The sequence below is a fragment of the Mustelus asterias genome, chromosome 10 (assembly GCF_964213995.1).
Source record: "Mustelus asterias chromosome 10, sMusAst1.hap1.1, whole genome shotgun sequence".
Classification (NCBI taxonomy): Eukaryota; Metazoa; Chordata; class Chondrichthyes; order Carcharhiniformes; family Triakidae; genus Mustelus; species Mustelus asterias.
The window spans coordinates 85,622,706-85,650,373 of NC_135810.1; the positions used below are offsets into that span (position 1 = coordinate 85,622,706).

The following is a 27,668-nucleotide window of genomic DNA, read 5'->3' on the forward strand; positions in this document are numbered from 1 at the left end:
CGCAATGTCTTCAGGAACAGACATGACATAAAAAAGCAAAACAAAAATGTTTTTTCAATCTGACTGGCCCAGGAAAGACTAAATGGAAGCAGAACGACTTCCCAGAACACACGCTCAATATGCTTTTGCTGATTCAAGTTATTAGCAGCAATCATTTAAAACTCCTATCTGAACATTTTCCAAACAAAAGAGCATTCTACAGAGAGCCATTTGAATTTAAGATCGTAATAATAATTTATTTTAAATAAATAGTGTGCCAAATTCTTGTGATAGGAAATTCTCAACCTACCTTATAAGCAGAGGTATGCAGTGGTCTGCTGCTATTCTTCCTAGCATGCCTATACTTGCCAACTGGTCTGAGAACATCTCTCGGTCATCTTCTTGTACTTCACTGATTTCTTCCTCGTCACGTGTTGTTACACCATTGGTGGTCTGAATAAGGACAAAAAAGTTAGATATTTGAATATAAAGTTATTAAAATCTTCACCAAAATAAAGTTATTTGGTAATACTGTATAATCAAAATATTAAATATCAACTGACATTCTTCAACTCTGTACCAGTTATTTTTGCCTTGTTATTCTTATGATCCCCTGAACTGAACAACACGCATGTAACTTATTCCCAATCTGTTACTAATGTTAAGTTTTACATAGTTGGCTGGATGATTTATTTTCACATTGCTCTGTTTTCTTATTCAGTACTTCACCTGGTTAAACTTTGTTTAATGTTCCTGCATGTCCTAACCCTGAACTCACATCTTGCTCTAGTTTTTTTCCTCCCCAAGTTCATCTTGTCCATGAGTACCTCCCGCTGCTCCCTCAATCCCAGTCTTGCTAAGCTGCTGACCACCCAACTGCCCCTCCTGATGGTTCTCATCTGCGTTTGAAATCCCATCTCTTTCTCATGTACATGCTGTCACTTGATGGCAACATCCAGCTCAACATAATAAGTAATAACCTCAACTGAATAAATGAAGAGTGAAGATTACCTTCAGCAATTGAGCAAAGTATATGTTCAGACAGCACAAGGATATCATGCAGAGGATTATAAAAAAAAAATGTTCTGAAATTGAAATAAAAATAGGCCTGCTGAATATTTTTGAATTCTAGCATTTGTTGTTTTTTTTTATTAAATCATTAAATGTTTGTTTTGGGGAAACAGTGGCATAATGGTAATGTCACTGGATGAGTAATCCAGAGACCTAGACCGGGTTCAAATCCTGCCACAAAAGCAGGTTTCTTCCACTTTTGTTGAATTATCAGACTGCTTAGCTGACATCCAGTACTGAATGAACAGAAGTTTCCTCCAAATATTGGGAAGACTGAAGCCATTGCTTTTAGTCCCCACTCAAAACTCCATTCCCTAGGTACCAATTCCGTTCCCCTCTCTGGCAAGTGTCCGAAAGTAAGTAAAACAGTGCGTTTGCAAACTTGATGTCATATTTAACTCCAAGATGAGTTTCAACCTCATTTTCATGTCATCAATAAGATTGTTCATTTCCACCTCCAAAACATTGCCCAATTTTGTCCTGTCTCAGCTCATCTGCTGCTACAACCTCCATTCATGCTTTTGTTACCCCTCAACTTGACAATTCCAATACATTCCTGGCTGATCTCCCTCATTCTACCCTCTGTCATTCAAATATTTACTTTGCCATAATTTGCATTAAAACCTGTTAACAAACACTCCTATGCTTGCTGATCTCCACTGATTCCTGATTTTAAAATTCTCATCTTTGGTTTTAAATCCCTCCATGGCCTCACTGCTTCCTATTTCTGTAATCTCCTTCAGCCCCAGAAACCCTCCAGAATATTTGGGCTTATCTAATTCTGGCCACTTGTGCACCCCCAATTTAAATCGCTCTACCACTGGTGGCTGTGTCTTCAGCTGCCTGAAAACCCTAAGCTCTGAAATACCCTCCCTTATACCTCTCCCTCCCTACTTCACTTTCCTCCTTTAAGACACTCCTTAAAACCTAGTTACTTGGCCAAGCTTTTGGTCATTTGAACTACTATCTCCTGCTGTGGCTCATGGTAATATTTTGCTTTATAATGTTCCTGTGAAGCACCTTGGGAAGCTGGGTTACATTAAAAGCATCAAAGTAGTTGATCATTGTGCAGCCTGAACAAGATTATTTAAGTCCATAGCTCATCATTCTACGGATCCATATGCCAGAAGTGGAAATGTACTTTAATGAATATAATGTGTGCGCGCATACATCTATTTTACTATTAATAGCAGGGAATGCTTGTACAGAAGAACTGCATGGGGTCTGCAGTCAGCATGAATTTGTATTTTTATTTCCATTTCTTTAAAAACAAGGTATTCCCTTTGAACCCAGTTCTTCCAATGACTGTATACAACAAAGCACAGAGACTACAACACAGAAGTTTTCAATCTAATACAGTGGTCACTATATCTAAAAAGATTTTAAACTTGAAAAACATACTAGCCATTGACTATGTTAGGTGCAGCTAATGAATCAGCACAGTGTTCAATGATTGAATCCCTTCTTACCTAACACTACCAACGCTGCTGTATAACACACACATTATAAATTGATCACAGCTGTCATCGAGCATGACTCCAACTCCCATTGCATGTGTGCACTTCATCTGCTTTTAAAAAGTTACATATAAGTCACATATAGCAACTCATTTACACAAAAGGTTCCCTGCCATTCTTTAAGGATTAAAGTATTCCTTCAAGAATATTTTAAGGCTGAGTTAGATTCTTGATTGACGAGGGAATAAAAGGGTATGGGGATGGACAGGAAAGTGGAATAGAGGCCACAGTCACATAGCCACGATCTTATCAAATGGCGGAGCAGACTCACAGGGTTGAATGACCTCAATGTGTCCTAATTCTTGTGTTCTTACGTATGTAGATCACAGTGACAAAAACAGCAGTATAACCGCACCATACATCATTAGGCTACCAATGCACTTCTCATTTTGACCAATGTTTGCCTTTCTATCCAGTCAATGATTAATACAGAAAATAAATTGTAAGATTTGTGCATTGTGGGGTCTAATTCAGCCTGGATAAAAATACAAAGACAAGGAAAACTGCTTGTAGTTTCACACAATTTGCACTCAGCTATGCTCTAAATGCACAATACTTAATGAAGGCCAGAGCTTATGCAGAGCTTTCCCTTTCTCAAATGCAAAAGACTGAACAAGGCAATAATTTTGGGCTTTGTCATGGCATATCCTAGTGACCTGTTTACATATCAGCATTAGCACATCAACAGCAGCATCAGCATGCTGGAAACAGGTCTGCTTTTTAGGAAAGGATGTTGCATGGATTGTTGCTAGCTTTTTGAAATGATTTTCTTTATCCAACCGTCTCTGAAATAACCAGAGATCCAAACTAGATTACTTTAAAATGCATTTTAATACTGTTCTACAGGCAGTACATTTGCAGTCTCACCTACCTTTACTGACTAAAAAATATTACAAATTAAGAAAGCAAAAGCATTGAAGTGCAAATGTGGATAGTTTCCCAGGTTCCCTATCGATTTATCACGATATACCCACACTTCTGCTCCTAAGGAAGCTTACATTTTAGCAGAAAATGCATTTATCATCTAAAAGTAAAGATTACAATCCGAGTTCTGAATATTCAGGATTTTTTGAGAAGGAGACTGTATTCACACATACCTTTTCATTACACTACAGCTGACTGTACAGTAAGTGTTAACGGTAAGATCACAAGCCAACAATCTTCAGTTTCATATAAATGCTTCATGGATCACAGGGTTAGATACTGAAATCAGTTGTCAGATAGTTTAAATATAAAATGAGCAGTGGACTTCATGATGATATAGCCAGGCACCTTAGAAAAGAGGTGAGAGGCAGTTTATATGATATCATGGGGAGTATTAAGACACCCTTATATCAGCTACCATTAAACTGACCCTCTTGAGACTTAAGTCACTTGTGAGTTACTTCATCAGCCTAAGTGTGCAGATATTTTTAATAACATCCAAAAGTCTCCAAATGTAGTTCATAACAGTACTGATTGTTGCTTTATTACAATCCATATTATAGATAGCCCATCTAAATACTGAAAATCTGATTAGTTTTAGGGACGAACTCCAATATATGTGAAAATATTAACTAATATCAACAAAACGAAAGGAATGAATTCAAAGTTTCAGCAGAAAGGACTGACTAGACTGGCAAGATCAGTTTCACAAACATGTCAGGAATCTAAGCAATCCATCTCGGTGAACACACAAGTGCACAAAATAACATGCCCCCAGCCTAGACATTCTTGTATTGAGGAATCTGATTGATCAGGCTGGCCTGGGATTTTAAACCCCTCAAAATAATCCTCTTTTTTAAATTACATGTCCAGCTGAAAACATATCATGTTACATTATTACATAAATGATAGTGTTACACAAGTGCAATGCCACAAGAAAGCATTCTTCTAAATACATCAAACATAGCCTTAGATGATTCCCTGCAGGGTAAATAACAGCAATGTCTCGTATAATGCGAAAGCAATCATTGGGAGTGTACCATCTTCAATTCTCAGACTGTCCTGAGGTAGCAAGCCTCAGCTGGGCACCACCCCAGGCTAAAAAGAGAAAATAAAGAACAAACCAAGATCCCAAATGATTATCAGAGGAACTCCAGCCCAGGTGAAGTCACCTTGTTAGGACAGGACTGGACTCCGCTGTTGCGCCCGCAGAACTGAATAAACAACCAACACTCATCCAGGCTTATACATGAAAGATTGTTTGCGCAAGGCAACAGAGGACTGCTCATAGAAGTATAATAGAACAAGGGTTAAGACAGCTTATAAAGAGTGGGAAGTGGCAAATCCTGCTATATTTAAAATTGAGGGTCCTTATCTTTACATACAGATTACTCAATGCTACCTTATCATATTGGATGGGCAAGGGCAAAGAACGGCTGCTCTCTTTCCATACAGAGCTAGTTTCCTCAGAAAAACATGCAAAATGCATAGTCGGAGAAAGTGAATGGGCAAATATAGCAGTGGTCTGAGAAACTGGCTCCAAATGTGGAGAGATGGAAGACCTCGGGAAAACTGCCAAAGTAGAGCTATCTTAAAGATTCCAAGATCAAATAACTGTCCCAAGTATGCATGCCACAAAATGTTTCCTCATGACCTGTTACTCTTTTAGTACTGCCCTATGCAAAGCACTCAAACAACTTTATTAGCTCTTTCGATGTTCACAATTGTTGGAACCCCCAAAGTGTTTTATTTAGCCCGCCTGGGTCATAAGTTTTGCACTTTGAATTTGGTTAGGATAACCGATATGTTTCACCTCGGGTTTGATTCAAATGACCCACTAGGGAGCTTTTAGCAAACAAATTTTGTTTAAGAATATAGTTAACATGTATGGAAAGAAAATTAGCAATAATTTTTATGAATTACAAACAAAAACAAAACAACCATGATAACGTATAACCCTCAACAAATATATCTAAGATGTTCCAATCAAACAAAACTTCCTTTAGACAAAAAAACACTTTCCATAGGTTTAAAACAGCATAGACTAATGCTCACATGATACTGGAACTGAGTCCTTTGGTTGGAGAATTGAAACCCTGACTTCTTAGCCTTGTAACTTCTAGCAGCTCTCTGGATACACTCAGAACAGTATGAAATCAGAACAGCTTCCCAGAACACCAGGGAGACACTCTGATCAAGCCACCAACAGCAGCTATTCTATTCCAGGGAGGCAAGAAGTCTTGCTTTCAGTGAACCAGGAGAACTTCCAAAACCAGGGAGACAGAGACAGAGACAGACAGACAGGCACTTTTCAGCTTGATGTCCCTTCTAAAGCTAAACTGCTGCCAGCCAAAACAGAAAATGAAACCTTGAATTCACTACGAAGAAAAGAAACTGGCCAAAACACATGAAGACTACCACCAGTCTTCCTCCTAACCATGCAGGGTCACAAAAGATCCCAAAGTAAAAATAAATAAACCCCATTTAAACCACTGAAGGAGCAATGAAAGGACTCCTCCAACCAATCCGGCAACAATGAACACAAAACTGCAGAGAACATGATTTAAAACAATGAATGACCATACTTGTAGCGTGAAGCAAATTCAAGCTCCAACTTACAACTGGTAACACTAACATCCTAAAGGGACTTTACACACAAATCCTTCTAAAACAACAGTTTCACATCTGAGAGTTCATCTACAAAGGAACATTTCTTGTCAACATATGTGTTCTTCGAACCTGCTTCTTATAAACAAACAACTTTCTGACAAGATAAGTGATATCACTGAGGCAAGGTGACACCAAAAGATAGAACTAAAGTGAGGAAAACCACCATATCATATAGAAAGGGCAGAAAATTATCCTACATTGTGCCAGATTAGATGGAGTCTTTTATCAGACCAAGTTCATTACATCTTTACAGGATAGTATCCCAAAGAAGTATGAGAATATTATTTACTTTGGGATTTATATTAATTTTTTGAGTAAGTTACCATATGAAAATAGTGCTCTCAATAACTGCTGAAGCACACCCCTGCCCCAGCTGATCAAGATGAGAGGGCAGGTGACAGAAGTGTTAGTGAGGGATCACTTTGGGACCAGTGACCATAATTCTATTAGTTTTAAGATAGCCATGGAGAATGATAGGTCTGGCCCAAGTGTTAAAATTCTAAATTGGGGCAAGGCCAATTTTGATGGTATCAGGCAGGAACTTTCAAAAATTAATTGAAGGAGTCTGTAGGAAGGCAAAGGGACGTCTGGTAAGTGGGAGGCTTTCAAAAATGTGTTAACCAGGGTTCAGGGTAAGCATATCACTCTTAGAGTGAAGGGCAAGGCTGGTAGAAGTAGGGAACCCTGGATGACTCGGGATATTGAGACCCTGGTCAAGAAGGCGGCGGCAGCACAGGACATGCATAGGCAGCTGGGATCAAGTGAAGCCCTTGAAGAGTATAGGGGGTGTACAAGGTACCACATGGTTGGTAGTTGCATATGGTTAAATCTCACGGGATCCAGGTGAGGTAGCTAAATGGATACAAAATTGGCTTGATGATAGAAGCCAGAGGGTGGTTGTAGAGGGTTGTTTTTCAAACTGGAGACCTGTGACCAGCGGTGTGCCTCAGGGATCGGTGCTGGGTCCACTGTTATTTGTCATTTATATTCGTGATTTGGATAAGAATATAGGAGGCATGGTTAGTAAGTTTGCAGATGACACCAAAATTGGTGGCATAGTGGACAGTGAAGAAAGTTATCTCAGATTGCAAAGGGATCTTGATCAATTGGGCCAGTGGGCTGACGAATGGCAGATGGAGTTTAATTTCGATAAATGCGAGGTGATGCATTTTGGTAGACTGAACCAGGGCAGGACTTAATCAGTTAATGGTAGGACGTTGAGGAAAGTTACAGAACAGAGAGCTAGGGGTACAGGTTCATAGTTCCTTGAAAGTGGAATCACAGGTGGACAGAGTGCTGAAGGCGGCATTCGACATGCTTGGTTTCATTGGTCAGAACATTGAATACAGGAGTTGGGACGTCTTGTTGAAGTTGTACAAGACACTGGTAAGGCCACATTTGGAATACTGTGTACAGTTCTGGTCACCCTATTATAGAAAGGATATTATTAAACTAGAAAGAGTGCAGAAGTGACTTACTAGGATGCTACCAGGACTTGATGCTTTGAATTATAAGGAGAGGCTGGATAGACTGGGACTTTTTTCTCTGGAGCGTAGAAGGCTGAGGGGTAATCTTATAGAGGTTTATAAAATAATGAGGGGCATAGATCAGCTAGATAGTCAATATCTTTTCCCAAAGGTAGGGGAGTCTAAAACTAGAGGGCATAGGTTTAAGGCGAGAGGGGAGAGATACAAAAGGTCCCGACGGGCAATCTTTTCCACGTAGAGGGTGGTGAGTATCTGGAACAAGCTGCCAGAGGTAGTAGTCGAGGCGGGTACAATTTTGTCTTTTAAAAAGGTTTATACAGTTACATGGGTAAGATGGGTATAGAGGGATATGGGCCAAATGCGGGCAATTGGGACTCGCTTAGGGGTTTAAAAAAAAGGGCAGCATGGACAAATTGGGCCAAAAGGCCTGTTTCCATGCTGTAAACCTCTATGACTCTATATGACACCAGTTTATAGTTCAACAGATTTGTTTAAAACCACAAGCTTTCAGACCACTGCTCCTTCTTCAGGTGAACAGGAAACGAAGGAGCAGTGCTCCAAAAGCTTGTGAATTCAAATAAACTTGTTGGACTATAACTTGATGCTGTGTGACCTCTCATCTTATCCGCCCCAGTCCAACACTGGCATCTCCACATCTAGCTGATCAGACTCAAACTAAATATTGACAGATAACAATGTCAAAATAAACCCACCGCAACGTATTAACTGGAAGTTATTTAAGCAGTTAAGTTTTATGACTTTTTAGTGAAAGTATTCCAGTGTTTGACGACCGGAAGGGGACAGTAGCATGGTGGTAATGTTACTAGGCTAGTAACTCTGGACTAAGGCTTCAGAGACAAGTAGTTCAAATTCTGCCAGGACAACTGGAGGAATGTGAATTCAATTAAATGAATAAATCTGGAATAAAATGCTATAATGATCATGAAACTATTAGATTGCCACAAAAACTGATCTGGTTCACTAATGTCCTTCAAGGGAGGATATCCACAGTCCTCACCTGGTCTGAGCTACATGTGACTCCAGGCTGACTCTCAACTTACATGGCCCAGTTGTAACAAACCATTACAGAAAATTCAAAGAATAAAACAGGCGCATCATCTGACATCAACCCAGGCTCCAGGAACAATGAAGGCACTCGCTGCCCAGTCAATCCTGCAAAGCCCTCCTTGTAAACAACTGGGGACTTGCACCAAAATTAAGAGAGTCTTTCCACAAACAAACCAAACAGCAGCCTGACATCAAGAAAACTGCTGATTACCACCTACAGCCCTCCCTTAGCTGATGAATCAATACACCACTTGGAAGAAATAGAGGGTAGCAAGGACACAGAATGTACTCTGGGTACTCTGAACTTCAATGCCCAGAACCAAGAATTGATCAGCAGCAACACCACTGACTGACCAAGCTTGCTGACTCCCAGAGGAAATATCTGCCAGACTGGGGCTGTGGCAGATAGTAGGAATCAATAACAGGGAAAACTGTACTTGATCTCATCCTCCCAAATCTACCTGAGACAGATGCACTGGTAGGAGAGACCACTACACAGTCCTTGTGGAGACAAAATTCCATCCTCACACTGTGGACACCGTCCATTATGCCATATGGCATTGGCACCGTGTTAAATGACGAAATTCAGAGTTCACAGCTCAAACTACAAGGCATTGTATGTCATCAGCAGCAGAATTATATTCAATCACAATCTGATATGTCATAGCCCATAGTCCCTCTCTCTACCATAGCCATAAACACAGGGGATCAATTCTTGGCACAATAAGGAGTGCCAATGGCAGCACCATGATGCCTAAAAATGAGGTGCCAACACCACATTCCTCAGCCTTATCCCTGCATCCCCATGCATTTAGCATGGCCAATCCACCTAACCTGCACATCTTTGGACTGTGGGAGGAAATTGGAGCACCCGGAGGAAATCCATGCAAACACGGGGAGAAAATGCAAACTCCACACAGTCACCCAAGGCTGGAATTGAACCCGGGTCCCTGGCGCTGTGAGGCATTCATGCTAACCAATGTGCCATCATGCTCCCGTGCACAAAATAATCAAATTCCAAAGGTAAGGTCAGAGCAATTGGCCTCGTCATGAAGGCAGAATTTGACAACGTGGCACCAAAAAACCCTAACAAAATTGAATCCAATGGGAATTTGAAGAAAGCTCTACTGTTTGGGTGATACCTAGGACAAAGAAAGATGGTTGTGGTTGTTGAAGATTAATCATCGCAGCACTACAGGACTTCCTAGATAGCATCCTAGCGTTATCAGATGCTTCAACAAATTACCATTCCTCCAACATTAGGTCCAAAATTGAAATGTTCGTTGACGATTGCAGAGTTTCTATGCCATTTGGTCCTCCTCAGATACTGATGCTGACCCTGTATGTAGCAAGACTTGCCAACATTCAGGCTTGGGCTGGTAAGTGACAAGTGACATTCGTGCCATGCAAGGGTCAATTAGTAACCATCTCCAACAACAATCTAATCATCTCTCCATGACATTTAATTACATTACCATCGCTCTTTCTTGCACTATTAACATCTTGGGGCTACCACAGACCAGGAACATAGAAACACTACAGCACAAAACAGGCCCTTCGGCCCCACAAGTTGTGCTGAACATATCCCTACCTTTTAGGCCGACCTATAACCCTCCATCCTATTAAGTCCCATGTACTCATCCAGGAGTCTCTTAAAAGACCCTATTGAGTTTGCCTCCACCACCACTGACGGCAGCCGATTCCACTCGCCCACCACCCTCTGTGTGAAAAACTTCCCCCAACATTTTCCCTGTACCTACCCCCCAGCACCTTAAACCTGTGTCCTCTTGTAGCAGCCATTTCCACCCTGGGAAAAAGCCTCTGAGAGTCCACCCGATCTATGCCTCTCAACATCTTATATACCTCTATCAGGTCTCCTCTCATCCTATGTCTCTCCAAGGAGAAAGACCGAGCTCCCTCAGCCTATCCTCATAAGGCACGCCACTCAATCCAGGCAACATCCTTGTAAATCTCCTCTGCACCCTTTCAATCTTTTCCACATCCTTCCTGTAATGAGGCGACCAGAACTGAGCACAGTACTCCAAGTGGGGTCTGACAAGGGTCTCATATAGCTGCATCATTATCCCCGGACTCCTAAACTCAATCCCTTGATTGATAAAGGCCAGCACACCATATGCCTTCTTAACCACCTCCTCCACCTGCGGGGCCGATTTTAGAGTCCTATGGACCCGGACCCCAAGTTCCTTCTGATCCTCTACAGTACTAAGAGTCTTTCCCTTTATTGCATAAAATACAGAAGGACACCCTCGATCCAGTCCTGAGTCTACCATTACCATGAGATTTCAATGATGTAGGGGCGATGGATCTAAAGATATGGGTCAAGGACAAAGATAACATCTACAGATGTTCTGCAGCAAATCACCAAGACTCCTTTGACAGCAGCTTGCAAAATTGCAATCTCTACCACCTAAATGGACAAAGGCAGTAGGCATATGGGAACATCAATACCTACAAGTTAAGTGCCGATTGTGGATGTACCTGCACCACATGGACAGCAGCAGTCCAAGCAGCAGCTCAACACTATCTTCTTAAGGGCAAATGGGGATGGGCAATAAATGATGGCCTTGCCAGGGATGCCCACATCCCAAGAACAAATAGAAAGCTCACAACTGAAGTCTAGTTTACATTAATTTACTGTGTGAAAGAAACATCTATTGATAAAAGATATTTAACAAACTACTTTGGCTCTCCAAGTCTATTTCAACACCACATCTATCATCAGAAACATATTATGCAGAACAATAGAAGCTGGAGTCATAATTAAGTATGAAATTTGATTTTAAGCTGACCCATGCAGTCTCCTGCCGCACACATTAGGCTATCAAGTATTGCACAGTTGGTTTTTCCAGCTAAAAACTCCCATATGGCTCAGTTGATAAAGTTAGCACGTAACTGAACAAGATTCTCCACATATTTCCCAATGCGTGTTGTTACCCAATCTTGGGTGGGATAGCAATTGCAGTGGTATATTTGGCTTAAACCTTCAAGGATTAAGGAAATAAAAATTATCCCTGTTGTTGTCCATTGACCTTGCTGGGAACTGCATGCCACAGGTCACATAAGGACAAGTCCACGTTCGGCTGTGATACCCACAAAATGTCAAAAAGCCTGAAAAGTCACTTGTTAAAGCTCAGATATGAACAATGATTCCTCTGGAAGACACCTAGTCTCCATGCAACTGCACCCATGGAGCCAATACCTTTGAGACATGGGAAAAGAATAGGCCGAAAACAATAAAGGTGCAATATCAAAGGGAAATTTTCCAATCAAGTATAACATTGGATGATCTGATCCAAAGCAGCTCCACATTGTTTAAAGCAGAATATCTCTAAATGAATTGCAAGATTATTTCAAAGTGTCAATAGAATTGAGGTGACATTGGAGCCCTCTAAAACAAGAATGGCCAGAGGGAAAGAATAAAAGATTTGCTACTTCACTACAGCTAAAATATTTATGCTATTCGAAAAAATATATAATCATTTCCATCTTTTACACCATAAGAGGAAAGGTGAGAAAAAAATAAATTACGCAAACCTTTAAGGAGAACTCACCAAGTTTCTTGTGCCCTCCGGTGCTGCCAAATGGCACTGAATGTAGGAATTAAAAACTTGTACAGCATGTTGAGTGAAAAACCCTTTATGGAAATGCTTATTGTCTTGTACAAGTGTAAGCCACGATTCGAGCAGTTTGTCGTACGCCTCCATATACACCATGTCATCTTTGTCCAGCTATAAATAAATATGTTGCATCAGTCACCCCTTAGTAAAGTACTCAATTGAATATAAAGTACATAGAGAACAAAAATAACATTAATTTAAAAAATTACAAGAATATCTCCACAACTAAAAGCATTTTCCACCACTGTTTTGAAAGTCCATAGCAAGATCACTGCAGCAAAACCCTGTTTTTGATCATCCCAATGTCCTTCTCCTAGATCAATGGTCAAAACTACAGAATTGCACTGCACTGTTCTGCATTGATGCAGAACAAATCTTGAGTAATTTGTGCTAAATTAAGTTTGATCATTTAGTCAGGTGAGATATTGTCTGTACAAGTGTATACTTTGAAAGAAATGGGATCAGAAAAGAAAAAAGTAAACAATTCTCTAAATAAAGCCATCTAACTGCAGGAACCACAAGTGTTAAATTCAGAGTTTGAACAGCTTGAATCTTCCATATATTTGAGTGAGTAAATAATGAAGTCAATTCATTTATCTTGTCGCTTTTAGCTTTCTCTTTCTTCATGGATCCTATTAGAAAGGAAAATATGCTGTGGATATGAACAAGCATGCTTAGGGTTTAAATCCAGGATTATTAAAACCAACGCACAAGTCTTATTTATAGCAGGATATGTTTATTTTATAAATACCAATAGCAGCTGGAGTGAGAATGCCTTGAAGGAACATCAGTCTTTCTAGCATAAAGTTAGTACTTACAATTTAATATTTCATTTCTAACACATTGTTTTGAAAATAGTGCAGAAACTAGTCATTACACAATAAAAAAAGGTGCAACTCAACTTATGTGAAAGAGACTGCCAATACAATACTGTCTGAGCAAAATTGAAATGATGCCAATGTACACAAGAGCAGGAATTTTCATTTATCCATACAACAGAATTGTGGATTTAACTTTGTCCACTTACTAATCTAGCTACATTTTTAGCTTCTTCAACCGCGCTTTATATCCCAATTTCTCTTTTCCCCATAATATTACATACCACTCACTGAGAATGCCAGCAAACTCCTGCCAATGTGAGGTGGCTAGTAGTTGTGTGAAGATAGAATCAGATTGCCTGTTAATCCTTCCTATTTGGGAAGTAATCTTCAATGATATTGGAAACTCAAGCACTTGGGAATTTATAAAAATATATACCTAACTAACTCCTAAACCTGTTTCTTAGTGACCTGTCATTACAAAATTACTTATTTTTTATACGACCCATGTTACAAATACATTTTACAGTTGGTAGGAATGTTACCAAAAAACAGAAATTAGTAGGCACTTTTCTTTAGTCAACACATCTAGAGCTAGAACCATATAAGAATTATACTAAAATGTACTGCAAATATTGATTATTTTACTGAACATCAACATTAAATTTTACAAGTTGAGAAAAATAAAGAGATGAAATTGGCAAGGGACCCATGACAAGAAATCAGAGCAATGTACAATTGACACAAACTGCAAAGACACAACATTCTTGCACACAAAATGGTGGTGTGCTGATACTAAATTTTTGTAAATTGGAAAATACCTTTATTGGTCTGTGCAATCTGTAGCATTACTAACATTTCAAACTCCTTCCTTAAAACTTAGTGAAAGCCATCTCTACATAGAATCATAGAATTCCTATAGTACAGAAGGAGGCCATTCGCCCATCAAGTCTGTACCAACCACAATCCCACCCAGGCCCTATTCCTGTAACCCCACACATTTACCCTGCTATCCCCCTGACACTAGGGTCAATTTAGCATGGCTAATCAACCTAACCTGCACATCTTTGGACTGTGGGAGGACACTGGAGCACCTGGAGGAAACCCACGCAGACACGGGGAGAATGTGCAAACTCCACACAGATGGTGACCCGAGACCAGGATTAAACCTGGGACATTGGCAAGGCAGCAGTGCTAACCACTGTGCCACCGTGCCGTCCATAGCAGGATACAGTTTACATTCCAGGTAAAAAAAAAAAATTACAGCCACAAAGCATTTTGTGTAAAATAAAAGGTGCTTAGGTTTATTGGGACTCAGACACTTTCTAGTATCCTGTTTAAAGAGCCATTCAGAATAGGTTCAGACTGAATGCCAGCAGGTTATTAACTGCAGAGGATGTCTGAGCCAGGTCTAATCTTGCCTTCAATCAATATCTACATTAATTATTTCAGGCAATGGTTGATTTTGACTGGCAATCAATGTTTTATTAATAATCTGAAACATTGATCATTAATTGCAAACTTCATGCCACCCCATCAACTCAGTACAGCAGGTTTCAATCTGTATAGCTCAGCTACTCAATACTGTAACCAGTCAAGCCATTGGAACAGCCATTTTTCACTTCCAACTTTTTTTGCAAACTCCTCTGACTTGCATGACAGTGTCAAACTATTAAGAGCCAAGAATATTATAAAATGCTTTACTCTCTTCTGAATAAAACAGTACCTGCCACGCCAATACATGCAGCAGAACATTTTGGTTATGTAATTTACTATTAGGAAAGTATACTTGGATTAATATCCTAATCATACTGGCAATATTCACATCATTTTGGAATTGGCCAGTCTATGCATTTTTCTACTCTATTCTCAAACAATTTTACAGCAAATTTGCAGTTTTTGAATCATAGAATCCTCACAGTGAAGGGGGCGGCCAATCCCTACAGTGCAGGCGGCCATTCTGCCCATCGAGTCTGCACCAACTCTCCAAAAGAGCAATTTCCTCAGGCCCAGCCCCCATCTTAACCTAAATAGGGCCAAAAAAGCACTAGAAATATGTCAATAGTCCAGTGTCTGTTTATCGTCAAGTCAGAAGTTAAAGGCAAAACAAGTTACAGTAAAATAAAATATACTCACTACTTCTTCCAAGGCAGCACTGCGTCCAAAAGAACAGGTGAGATGTGTGAGGCAGTTTATGAAAGAAGAAAATAGTTCACTTGGAATGGCAGTTAAGATACTGCGTGGGAACTCTGAAATCAAGTTGCTCAAAACATTAGAAATTCCCACAGCTTCAGAATCTTCAATTTCTATCCTAGAAAATTAAATGGGCTAGACGTCAACTTCCATAAAACATGAACAACAAAATCATCAAAACACAAAATAACATGTTGATTTACTAAAAAGTCAGTTAGTTTGATTTATATTTACAGTTTTTGATTTGAGATTAAACTACCACAGAAGCAAATTACTCCCCAAATATTCTGTAAAGACATATTGCTGCTTTATAACTTCTAAACATACCCATTAATCATATTGAGTAATCCTTCAATAAAATGAGCCAGGTAATCCACCTGTGCTCGCTCATCAGGAAATATAGGTCCATGGATGGAGGCCAGCTGTGCCAGGCATTGCAAGGAGTCCTGGGCCATGTCAGAATCTTCTCTGATTTTACGATGTACCTTCAAGGAAAAAAAGTCCCCTTTAGCTTTCAGTATACGTATTAAAAGTTTGGACGTATAGAGGTTTATTAGTCTTGTGCTTTCTCATCTAGATCACAGCAGATAAAAATCAATGCAAAGCCAGGTAAGCTGTTGCTCACAATGTTTTTTCTCATATCCAAAAGTCATAAGAAAAAAGGAAATTTGTCCTTTGATCGGTTGCCCATTGTTTAGCGTTCAACTAACAGCAAACTATCAGACTCCAACCAAACATTTGCAAAATGTTGGCATATAATACTTTTACATACAATCTCTTGAGCCACTTGCTACACATAAATGTCAATAGATAGTGACATACAAAGTTTAAATTGGCAAGCAAATGCAATGGTTGAAAGTGTCTAAAATCAATCGTACTAAACTTGGCAATTATATGGCCTTACTGTAAGGCTAGATGTGTGTTGCATGACTGAACCTTACAAGTCACCAATTTTTAAAACCAACAAACAAGGCTTTTTGAAAAAAAATCAATGTCCTCTTGTGCATTTGTCACACATCAGAATACTGCCCAAATAAAAGTCAAAATCAAGTAAGGGAAGGGTGTGGAGGAGCAAAGAGTATATTTAATGACATCTTAGTTTGAGAACTGAAACTGATAGTTATGCATTGCTATTACAAAATACTAGAATAGTTACAGCCAATTCATCAGCAGGTTGTTGATTTAGTGTGTCTGTTCATTCAGTATAAATTGGTGACAAATTGCAAACAGCTCTGGCAAGTATAGACATCTGTTTTTAGCATTAATATGTCACGGATAAAAATTAAAGTAGCTTTAAACTACTGTCATGTTGTCAATAATAAAAAATGTTAAATATACTCCAATTACAAATCAGTTTTGCTGCATTACCAGTAAATATCAATGCAACAAAAATATTAAAACTTGGCAGAAATGCAATGCAATCAAAGGAGATAATGACAGAAAGCATCCTATCCATTAGTCAACTACAGGGCCAGTCTGATAAGCCATCACCTATAGCAGGCAACTTTCTTCATGAAATTACAACATACCTTTCCAAAAATAGGTTTTATCTAGGATTACATGATAAAGCACGATTAGTTTCATCCATGTAAAAATGTCTCAGTTCAGTCAATCGCAACTGATAAAGTGTTATATTTGGGTTCTTACAATGAACACAGTGCTGCAAAGACTTTATAAAAAGTGCAAGCTGCCACTGGAAGTTTGAATTTTGAGTTTCCTACTTGCTGAACAAGAGATCTTGTGGTGCATTAGGTAGCAGCCCTATCTCTGACCCAGAAGCTCTGGGTTTGACTCCTACCCCACGAGTTGATGGCCAAGAACATTGCAATCATAACACAGCCAACAGGTTGAGTAACCAACCTCCAAATCCTTCCAACATACGTCAATGGCAGGCAATGGGAGTGGGAGTGATTCCTGGTCAGTCATATGATGGAAAGAAAGTTGGTGCCTCTACCATCACTATTTATAGCTCTAGACTATCTATGCATGTAATGTGCATGTTGCACTGCACCATGGACTCCCTAAATTACTCTTACTCAACAGGGCCAGGGCCTCTTCTTGCACCAAGAATTGCAATAACTAAATTTTTTGGCCTTTCTTTTACTCATATATTCCCCAAGCACTCCATGAATCTATTCACATCTTCTATATTTGTCTATTGTTCTTATCTGTCCTTGGAATATGAGCATCATTGGCAAAGTCAGCATTGAACACCCATCCCTAATTTCCCTTGGCTGCCCACATGTGAACTGATCAAATTTTCAGATGCTGGTTCTATTATCCATAAATTGATGATCTAAATCTAACCTGCAAATGATTAACGTGCTCCTGACTTTTTGCTGGCTATTTTTTTGCAACAAAATCCATAACATCAGTAAGATTCCCATTACAAGAATGGGCAATTGGTACCTGAGCGCTAATGTCACTGACTTGGGAGAAATGGTCTTTGTTTGCATGGTTCATGCACATACCGTACCATATCTGCCCTGGTTTATAACCAAACCATGTTGTCTGGTCCCTGCTGATATCAACTATCAAAATGCACTGCTTCATTGTTAGTGATAAGGTTCACAATATTAGAACTAATAAAAATCATCTGGAAACTTTTGAGCCCTGAGGAAGCAACACCATGGAGCCAGATCACACCTAATTTAGGAATTTAAACACATTCTCTGGTAAAGCAAAATGGAGCTCTGTGCATTCTGCTTGAATGCATTTGGAAAACGCCAATCAGTATGTGAAACTCAGTTTGGTTTCATCAATTGTCAACATTTTAAACTTTGCGACGTATATAATGTTTTGCACATAGCATTTCCTAAATCTGGTTTTGCATCTCGTGTTTAAACAAAATTCTAATGACTTCACATCCAAATAATCATTCCTTCACTGTTGCTGGATCAAAATCCTAGAATTCACTTCTTAACAGCACTGTGGGTGTACCTACAACACATGGACTTCAAGGGTTCAAACAGCAGCTCACCACCTTTGCAAGGGCAATTAGAGATGCGCAATAAATGTTGGCCTAGTCAGCAATAACAACATTGTGAAATAATACATTTTTTAAAAGCACTACAGTTTATACTATTGCAAAGTTATAACCATATTATATCTCAATGGTGTGAAATTGTATGCATCTAATATTTATTAGTTTAAGTTTAAGACCAGTGACAATCATCATACAATTCTTTAATCCATGCATCTGACAAGAGGCTATCACATAGCTTTGTTTTAAAAATGACACAGCAAGACCAGTGAGAGGATGGGCTGAGAGCAAGAACACAGCAAGATTACCACAATGATAAAAAAGCAATCCCAAATGCAAGAAAAAACAGTGAGACTAGCACAAGGATAAAATCAGGCTGACAGCAAGAAGACAGCGAGACTAACAAGAGGATGAGCGCGCTCGGGTGATTCAGAGCCAACCAACCTCATTTTTAAAAAAGCAAGATGATGTTTCCGGAAAGCAGATAAGTGATTGGTTGTTGAATATTTCTCATTTTCTCTTTCTAAACTAGGGCATTCATTCAAAGTAGGAGCAGGGAAATTAAAAACTTCAATCAAGATGACTATATCATCCTGATATATATGTGAGGTCATGCCTCACAAATTTGGTTGAGTTTTTTGAGGAGGTGACAAAAATGATTGATGAGGGAAGGGCCATGGATGTCGTCTACATGGATTTTAGTAAAGCATTTGACAAGGTCCCTCATGGCAGGCTGGTGCAAAAGGTTAAATCTCACAGGATCAAAGGTAAACTAGCTAGATGGGTACAGAACTGGCTTGGCCATAGAAGACAGAGGGTAGCAGTGGAGGGGTCTTTTTCTGATTGGAGGTCTGTGACAAGTGGTGTTCCGCAGGGCTCTGTACTGGGACCTCTGCTATTTGTGATATATATGATTTGGAAGAAGATGTGGGTGATCTGATTAGTAAGTTTGCGGATGACACAAAGATTGCTGGAGTTGTGGATAGTGATGAACATTGTCAGAGAATACAGCAGGATATAGATAGGCTGGAAAATTGGGCGGAGAAATGGCAGATGGAATTTAATCCAGATAAATGCGAAGTGATGCATTTTGGTAGGTCTAATGCAGGGGGAGCTATACAATAAATGGCAGAACCATCAGGAGTATAGAGACACAGAGGGATCTGGGTGTGCAAGTCCACAGATCCTTAAAGGTAGCAGCACAGGTGGAAAAGGTGGTGAAGAAGGCATATGGCATGCTTGCCTTTATTGGACGGGGCATAGAGTATAAAAGTTGGCATATGATTTTGCAGTTATATAGAACATTGGTTAGGCCACATTTGGAATACTGCGTCCAGTTCTGGTCGCCACACTACCAGAAGGATGTGGAGGCTTTGGAGAGAGTGCAGAAAAGGTTTACCAGGATGTTGCCTGGTATGGAGGGTATTAGCTATGAGGAGAGATTAAGTAAACTAGGGTTGTTCTCCCTGGTAAGACGGAGGTTGAGGGGCGACCTAATAGAAGTTTATAAAATTATGAAGGGCACCGATAGGGTGAGCAGTTAGAAGCTTTTTCCCAGGTCAGAAATGACAAACACAAGGGGTCACAAGTTCAAGGTAAGGGGGGCAAGGTTCAATACAGATATGCGGGGGAAGTATTTTACACAGAGGGTGGTGGGGGCCTGGAATGCACTACCAAGCAAGGTGGTTGAGGCAGACACGCTAGGATCATTTAAGACTTATCTAGATAGCCACATGAACAGACTGGGAATAGAGAGATACAAACGGATGGTCTAGTTAGGAACACGTGATCGGTGCAGGCTTGGAGGGCCGAAGGGCCTGTTCCTGTGCTGTATTGTTCTTTGTTATATCAGTAGGTGAACTCAGTATTAGCACAGAGCAGGCCCAGAAACATTAAAATTAATAGTATAAACAAGGTACTGACTAGATTGTAAAAGAGGTAATCAATATTTTGTTGATCATGGATGGGTATCTGAGACCTGCTGCTTCCAATTCCTATACCAAATGGGAAATTTAAGGACACTTTTCACATGTCTTGCAATACGTGGAGGAAATTAGTGCTGGAAAAAGAAAATGTCCCTGAGGGGTCAAAGACGGAAACCATTTGGTTAGAGTTGAGGAGCATGAAGGGTATGACTACATTACTGGGTATATTCTATATGTCTCCAAATTGCCAGAACAAAGTAGAACAGCAAGTCTGCAGGGAAATCACAAAAGATGTGCAAGTGTCAGTGGGGGGAACACTTGGGTAAGAGTGTTCATTGTATAGTAAGGTTTAGACTAATAATGCAGAAGAACAAGGAATTCAAATCTAAAGACAAACGCCTAAATTGGAAGAGCTAATTTCAATGGGACAAGAAGGAATCTAGTCAAAGTAAAATGGAATCAAAGACCCAACAGGAAAAGCTGTAACTGAACAAAGGGAGTAAGGTGGAGGACCAAAGCCTTTGGAATTTGGAAAGCCATTGTCTTTGGACAATTCGGGAGAGAGGATACTATGCAAGAAAAGATGTACAATGCATGTCAGGTTTACTCTTCAAGCAAGAACCAGGTCAAATGCAACAGGTTGAGAGGGAAAGTGAAGAGGAAAGTAAGAGAGAATATGAGAATATAATGGCAATTAACATAAAAGGGAACCCAAAAATCTTCTACCAGTATGCAAATAGTATGTGGGTAGTAAGAGGTGGAGTGGGTCCAGTTAGGGACAAAGCGGGTGACATATACTTAGAGGCACAGAGCAAGGCCAGAATACTTAATGAGTACTTTCTATTAATATTTACTGAGGAAGCAGAAGCTGACAAAATATCAGTGGAGGCAGAAATGATAGAGATAATAGATGAGATGAAAATTGAGTGACAGGAGGTAATGGAAAAGCTGGCTATGGGAAAAGTGGATAAGTTGCCTAGTCTGGATGGCTTGCATCCCAGGTTGCTAAAGGAGGTTGGGGTTGAGATACCCCAGAGGGCTTGCCAAAATCTTCCAATCTTCCCCAAATACAAAGGTAGTGCCAGAGGATTGGAGAGCAGCTTATGTGACATGTTATTCAAGAAAGCATGTGGGGACGATCCTTATAGCTGCAGATCAGTCAGTTTAACATCAGTGATGGAGAGATATAGAAACAATAATCAGGGGGGAAAAAATCAACAGGCACTTGGAAAGGTTTGAATTAATTAAGGAGAGTCAGCAGAGATTTGTTTGATAAATTTAGTTTAGCTTTTTTATGAAGTTGATGAAGGGGATGCAATGGATGTTATCCATATGGATTTTAAGAAAGCACTTGACTAAATGGCTGGTTAACAAAATTGAGGCTTATGGAATGGGAAAGTCTGTCAGCTTGGATAAAAAATGGTTTACAGAAAAACAGGTAAATATTTATTTTTCTGACTGGAGATGGTAGAAAGTGATCATCCCTAAGGGTCAGTGCTTTGATCACTGCTTTTTTGATATAAATAAATGACTTGGACTTTGGAATAGAGACCAAAAATTTCAAAATTTGCTGGTGATACCAAACTTGGAGGACTGGCAAACAAAGAGGATGATACAAATCAATGCAACAGGACATGGACTAGCTAGCAGAATAGGTAGACAAGTAGCCCAAAATGGAACTTAATACAGAAAAGTGTGAAGTGATGCATTTTTCCAGAAGGACAAGGGAGAGGCAATATTAATTTAATGACATAAATCTAAATTCCTAAAGACAGAGGGATCTGGCGGTTGCATGTGCATCGATCTCTGAAGATGGCAGGAGAGATTGTGAGTGTGACTAGAAAATCATGTTTCTTTTATTCATTCATTAAATGTGGGTGTTGCTGGTTAAACTAGCATTTATTGCCCATCCACAATTGCTCATGAGAAGATAGTAGCGAGTTGACTTCTTGGACTGCTGCAGTCTATGTGGGGTAGCTACAAGCACAGAACTGTTTGGGAGGGAGTTCCAGAATTCCGACCCAGTGACAATGAACGAATGGTGCTATATTACCAAGTAAGAAGTTTAACAACACCAGGTTAAAGTCCAACAGGTTTATTTGGTAGCAAAAGCCACACAAGCCTTCGGAGCTCTAAGCCCCTTCTTCAGGTGAGTGGGAATTCTGTTCACAAACAGAGCTTATAAAGACACAGACTCAATTTACATGAATAATGGTTGGAATGTGAATACTTACAACTAATCAAGTCTTTAAGAAACGAAACAATGTGAGTGGAGAGAGCATCAAGACAGGCTAAAAAGATGTGTATTGTCTCCAGACAAGACAGCCAGTGAAACTCTGCAGGTCCACGCAACTGTGGGAGTTACAAATAGTGTGACATGAACCCAATATCCCGGTTGAGGCCGTCCTCGTGTGTGCGGAACTTGGCTATCAGTTTCTGCTCAGCGACTCTGCGCTGTCATGTGTCGCGAAGGCCGCCTTGGAGAACGCTTACCCGAATATCAGAGGCCGAATGCCCGTGACCGCTGAAGTGCTCCCCAACAGGAAGAGAACAGTCTTGCCTGGTGATTGTCGAGCGGTGTTCATTCATCCGTTGTCGCAGCGTCTGCATACAACGGCGACAACGGATGAATGAACACCGCTCGACAATCACCAGGCAAGACTGTTCTCTTCCTGTTGGGGAGCACTTCAGCGGTCACGGGCATTCGGCCTCTGATATTCGGGTAAGCGTTCTCCAAGGCGGCCTTCGCGACACACGATAGCCAAGTTCCGCACACACGAGGACGGCCTCAACCGGGATATTGGGTTCATGTCACACTATTTGTAACTCCCACAGTTGCGTGGACCTGCAGAGTTTCACTGGCTGTCTTGTCTGGAGACAATACACATCTTTTTAGCCTGTCTTGATGCTCTCTCCACTCACATTGTTTTGTTTCTTAAAGACTTGATTAGTTGTAAGTATTCGCATTCCAACCATTATTCATGTAAATTGAGTCTGTGTCTTTATAAGCTCTGTTTGTGAACAGAATTCCCACTCACCTGAAGAAGGGGCTTAGAGCTCCGAAAGCTTGTGTGGCTTTTGCTACCAAATAAACCTGTTGGACCTTAACCTGGTGTTGTTAAACTTCTTACTGTGTTTACCCCAGTCCAACGCCGGCATCTCCACATCATGGCTATATTACCAAGCCAGGATGGTAAGCAGCTTGGAGGGGAACTTCCAGATGGTGTTTTCCACCCTTGTCCTTCCAGATGGTATGGTAGTGGATTTGGAAGGTGCTGTCTAAGGAGACTTGGTGAATTTCTGCAGGGCATCTTGTAGATGGCACGCACTGCTGCTATTGTGCGTCGGTTATGAGAGTGAGTCTTTGTGGATGGGGAACCAATCAAGCAGGCTGCTTTGTCCTGGATGGTTTCAAGCACTGTTGGAGCTGCACTCATCTATGCAAATGGAGGGTATTCCATCACAATCCTGACCTGTGCATTGTAGATGGCGGACAGGCTTTGGTGAGCCAGGAAGTGAGTTACTCACTGCAAGATTCTTAGCCTCTGACCTGCACTTCCACTCCTTCCCAGGATGTTAATAGGAACTATGGCCTTCATAAATGGATGTATTGAATACAAAAGCAGGAATGTTGGCCTGAATCTTTACAAAACTCTGGTTAGGCCTCAACTGGAGTATTGCATCCAATTCTGAGAGTCAGACATTAGGAAAATGCAAAGATCCTTGAGAGGGTGCAGAGGAAATTTACCAGAGTGGTTCCAAGGATGGGGGCCTTTAGCTACACAGTCAGGCTGGAGAAGCTAGGGTTGTTCTTCTTAGAGCAAAGGAAATTGAGGGGAAATGTTACAAATATACAAGATTATGACAATTTTAGATAAGGTAGACAAGGAAAAACTGTTCCCATCAGTTGATGGCACAAAAACTAGGGGGACATAGATTTAAGGTTTTAAGCAAGAGGTGCAGGGTAGATATGAGGAAGAACATTTTTATGCAGCAAGCAGCAATTCCCCGAGACAATCATTAATTTCCAAAGGAAACTGGATGCCCACTTGAAGGAAATAAATTTGAAGGCCAACTGAGGGCATAGAAAAGAGAAATGGGACTGGCTTGCTCTTCAGAGAGCTTGCATAGACTCCTCCTGAGCTACGAGTGACTCTATGACTAGAAGTACTTATCATACAGATGTAGCATGAATGGGTGACTCCCAAAATACTACCTTTTCTAACTAACACTAACTGAAGACATGAAGCAATTTTTGAATTCAGACTTAAATCTAATAATCGAAAGTGATATTAATAGTGGAATGTAAAGATAAAATATCCATGGATGGATGTCACACAGTTGCAACAGGAGTTCTCGGGATGTATATTTCTGATAAAATACAACATGGAAACACAATTTCTGGACATTCTGATCATCTCTGATTTATTCCACCCCTGAAACACTCTTGGTACTTATGTTTTGCAGTAAATTAAGTAATTCTGGAAGATATTCACGTGATGGAGCAGCAATTATGAAAGTAAACAGTGAAGCATTTGGAGTGGAAAAAGGGACCAGTGTAATCTTAAAAACTGGGTGTTATTTCAACCAAATGCCTGTTTCTCAGTTGATTTTAAGCAGCTTTGTAAAATTTGGGAATTAACAGTGCAGCACTTCAAGTGTAAGAGAAAGCTACAGCTTCTAATATTTGACATTATTGCACTATACAAATGAAAAGTAGTTACAGTAAAGGTTATAGGATTGACACTGATCTGCTTTCTTACTAAGTAAGTTGTGGTACAAAATTAACACCAATCTATCATTCACAGCCACAATTATCTTAGTGCATGCCACCCAGTATCATCAATGATGCATCTTCTAGAACGAATAGATAAATAAAAGCATCCCTTATTGTATTATAATTTCTTGCAAAATATTTAAACAATAATTTCCAAAGGAAACAGGAGATGACCTACTCTAACGTAACACATTCAACAGCTGAAAAATAAAGCAGAAGTTACAATGAAACAGCTTCTCCTTATCTTTAACCCAATATCCAAATATAAATTTGGAATACTACTTACTGTAAAAAAGAGATCCATAACTCTGCTGTCTAGAAGCGTCTCTCGCCAGGATTCTGTTGGCTTTAACATCACATTTTGGGAGGATTCAAACATAGCTATATAATGCCTGCCCAGTTATCTGGAGTCAAGGTCAATAGAGGAGCATTACTGGGGAAAATACTTCTTAGCTACAACTAACATGAGTTCAGAGGGAGAATGTAATGGAAATAAACTTTAAGCCATGTTAAATACATGGAATAACTGCGGCATGAGGCCAAGCAATAAAAGCATTTAACTGTTCAGAAACAAGACCCATGAATGGTCGCAAGATAAAAGTTTGATTACAATCATGTGGCATTCCATTGTGATATGATCACATGAATAACCACAATATCTGAAATGGTAAAGGGGATGGCAGTGGTGGCAACAGACACTGAGATAGTACAACTTTTTTTTCCCCAATTATTGTCACATTACCATTTCTAAAATTCACGGAGGTTAAACATTTACTTATTAATGACATACTGCAGTCATCAGTCTGTGGCACTCTTTTGATACTGCACATGTATACACAACAGTTGTCAGTCTTGGCTCAGTGGTAGTACTCTTGCCTGAGTCAGAGGTCATGGGTTCAAGCTCCATTCCAGAGCCTTGAGCACATAATCAAGATGAATAATAACAGTGCAATACTGAGGGTATGCAGTACTGTCAGAGATGCAGACTTTCTTATTAAATGTTACACTGAGGCCCTTTCCATGTACATTTTAGGTGGATGGGTGAATTCTCATGACATTATGCTAAGTTGTGTCGGAGAGTTCTTCAGTGACTATCACTTAACCCTGAAATCATCATTAATAACAAATTATCTTATTTATTTATCTCATTGTTGTTTTGGGGACCATGCTGTGTACAATGATTGCCATGTTTTGCCACATTAGAAAAATATGCTTACAGTTCAAAAATACTTCATTGTCTGTGAAACACTTTGGGATGTCCGAAATGTGAAAAGCACTATATAAAGAAAAGTGTTTTTTTTAAAAAAGCATGAGGAGATTCAACATAAATGATTTTTCAGTGATAATTTCAAGGAGCATAAAATGCCAGCTTTAATGAATCCTTCTTGACAGATAATTTTTGGATCGACCTTGGATTCAAATGTGATTGTTTGTAATCAAAATACAAAAGTTCTTAAAAATGTATTTCGGTTGTTACAAAAGGCAGAGACTTCAAACATGCATCACACAAAGTTACACACATGGAATTTCAAGAGATGTGCCTGTATAATTTAGATTTTCATTTTAGTATAAAAGACAACACACGAACACTACAGACATGGTGACAAGAAGAAAAGGCAGATTACACTGTCTGATTGCCATTATTTATAGCTGACTTAAAAATAAAACCCAATGTTTTATAAAACAAAACAGACTGGTAAATGACCAACATAATTTCACATTAATACTTTAGTTCCTCTAATAGTTACTCAATATGACCGACAATGTAAAATTGCTTCCGGGCACAGTAAAAACAGAAGATTTAACTAGGTTGCTTTCGTGAATACTAAAATTGATTTTAACATGCTATTTCAAATGGATCAGACATTAATCTTTGAAGTTAAACTTATTTTGTGATGGGAAATCTTAAAGTAAAAATCCTACATACCTATTGACAATATCGCTCCACTATTGCTGCTGGAGGTCTGGCAAATTTTACCTCTGGCTGAAGTTACGTGATAATTACTTTATACGTTTAGAGAAAACTGTGAAGTGCACATAATAATATCAGCACAGCTGAAAAGCATCCTACTTGAAAGGAACACCTATATATAGCTTGGGCTGCTGCACTCATGCATTGTTTGGCTCTTCTGACTTGGGAGGCATTCCATAGATTTTATTGTGCTCTGTCAAAATCCATGCTCTCATTTAGCCAAGAATGCAGGTAGCAATTTAAATAGCAATAGTTTTGCACCCTTTTAAGTCACAAGTTACACCAACATTTGGCATGCAATTATTTTACAATTATAGTTCAAGTTATAACCTTATACCACAAATAACTGCATTCAAGTGAATTCAAGTTAAAACAAAATCCCTCATCTCAAAAACTTCAGTATAAGAATTACAGATAGTTTTTCAAAGCTCTAATTAAGTGGTCTAAAATGAAAGTTGGATCCATACAGCCAATACTTAACTTTAATATCAACGGTTGAAAGTATAACAAAGGTCACTTAGGATGTCTGGGATGTAACAAAGCTATAAAATTTCTCCATGATCACTTTAGACAGCTGCTCACGTGCAAAAAGTCATTGATTTTTCAGTTTGTTAAAACAGCCAAAAAACAGTTTCCTCAACGTAAT

The 27,668-nt window shown here is 39.6% G+C and overlaps 1 protein-coding gene across 3 annotated transcripts in view; it reads right to left on the reverse strand.

Annotated features, from left to right (window-relative positions):
* The window catches only part of xpo4 (exportin 4), an 80,523-nt gene that overhangs the window by 26,741 nt on the left and 26,114 nt on the right, over positions 1–27,668 (reverse strand). For all 3 annotated transcript variants that reach the window (XM_078222115.1, XM_078222113.1, XM_078222112.1), the window contains exons 6-10: positions 25,337–25,449; positions 15,693–15,850; positions 15,309–15,483; positions 12,289–12,465; positions 290–432 (exon numbers count right to left, since the gene is read on the reverse strand). In XM_078222115.1, the coding sequence (XP_078078241.1) occupies positions 290–432; positions 12,289–12,465; positions 15,309–15,483; positions 15,693–15,850; positions 25,337–25,449 (766 nt within the window). The remainder of the gene's footprint in view (positions 1–289; positions 433–12,288; positions 12,466–15,308; positions 15,484–15,692; positions 15,851–25,336; positions 25,450–27,668) is intronic.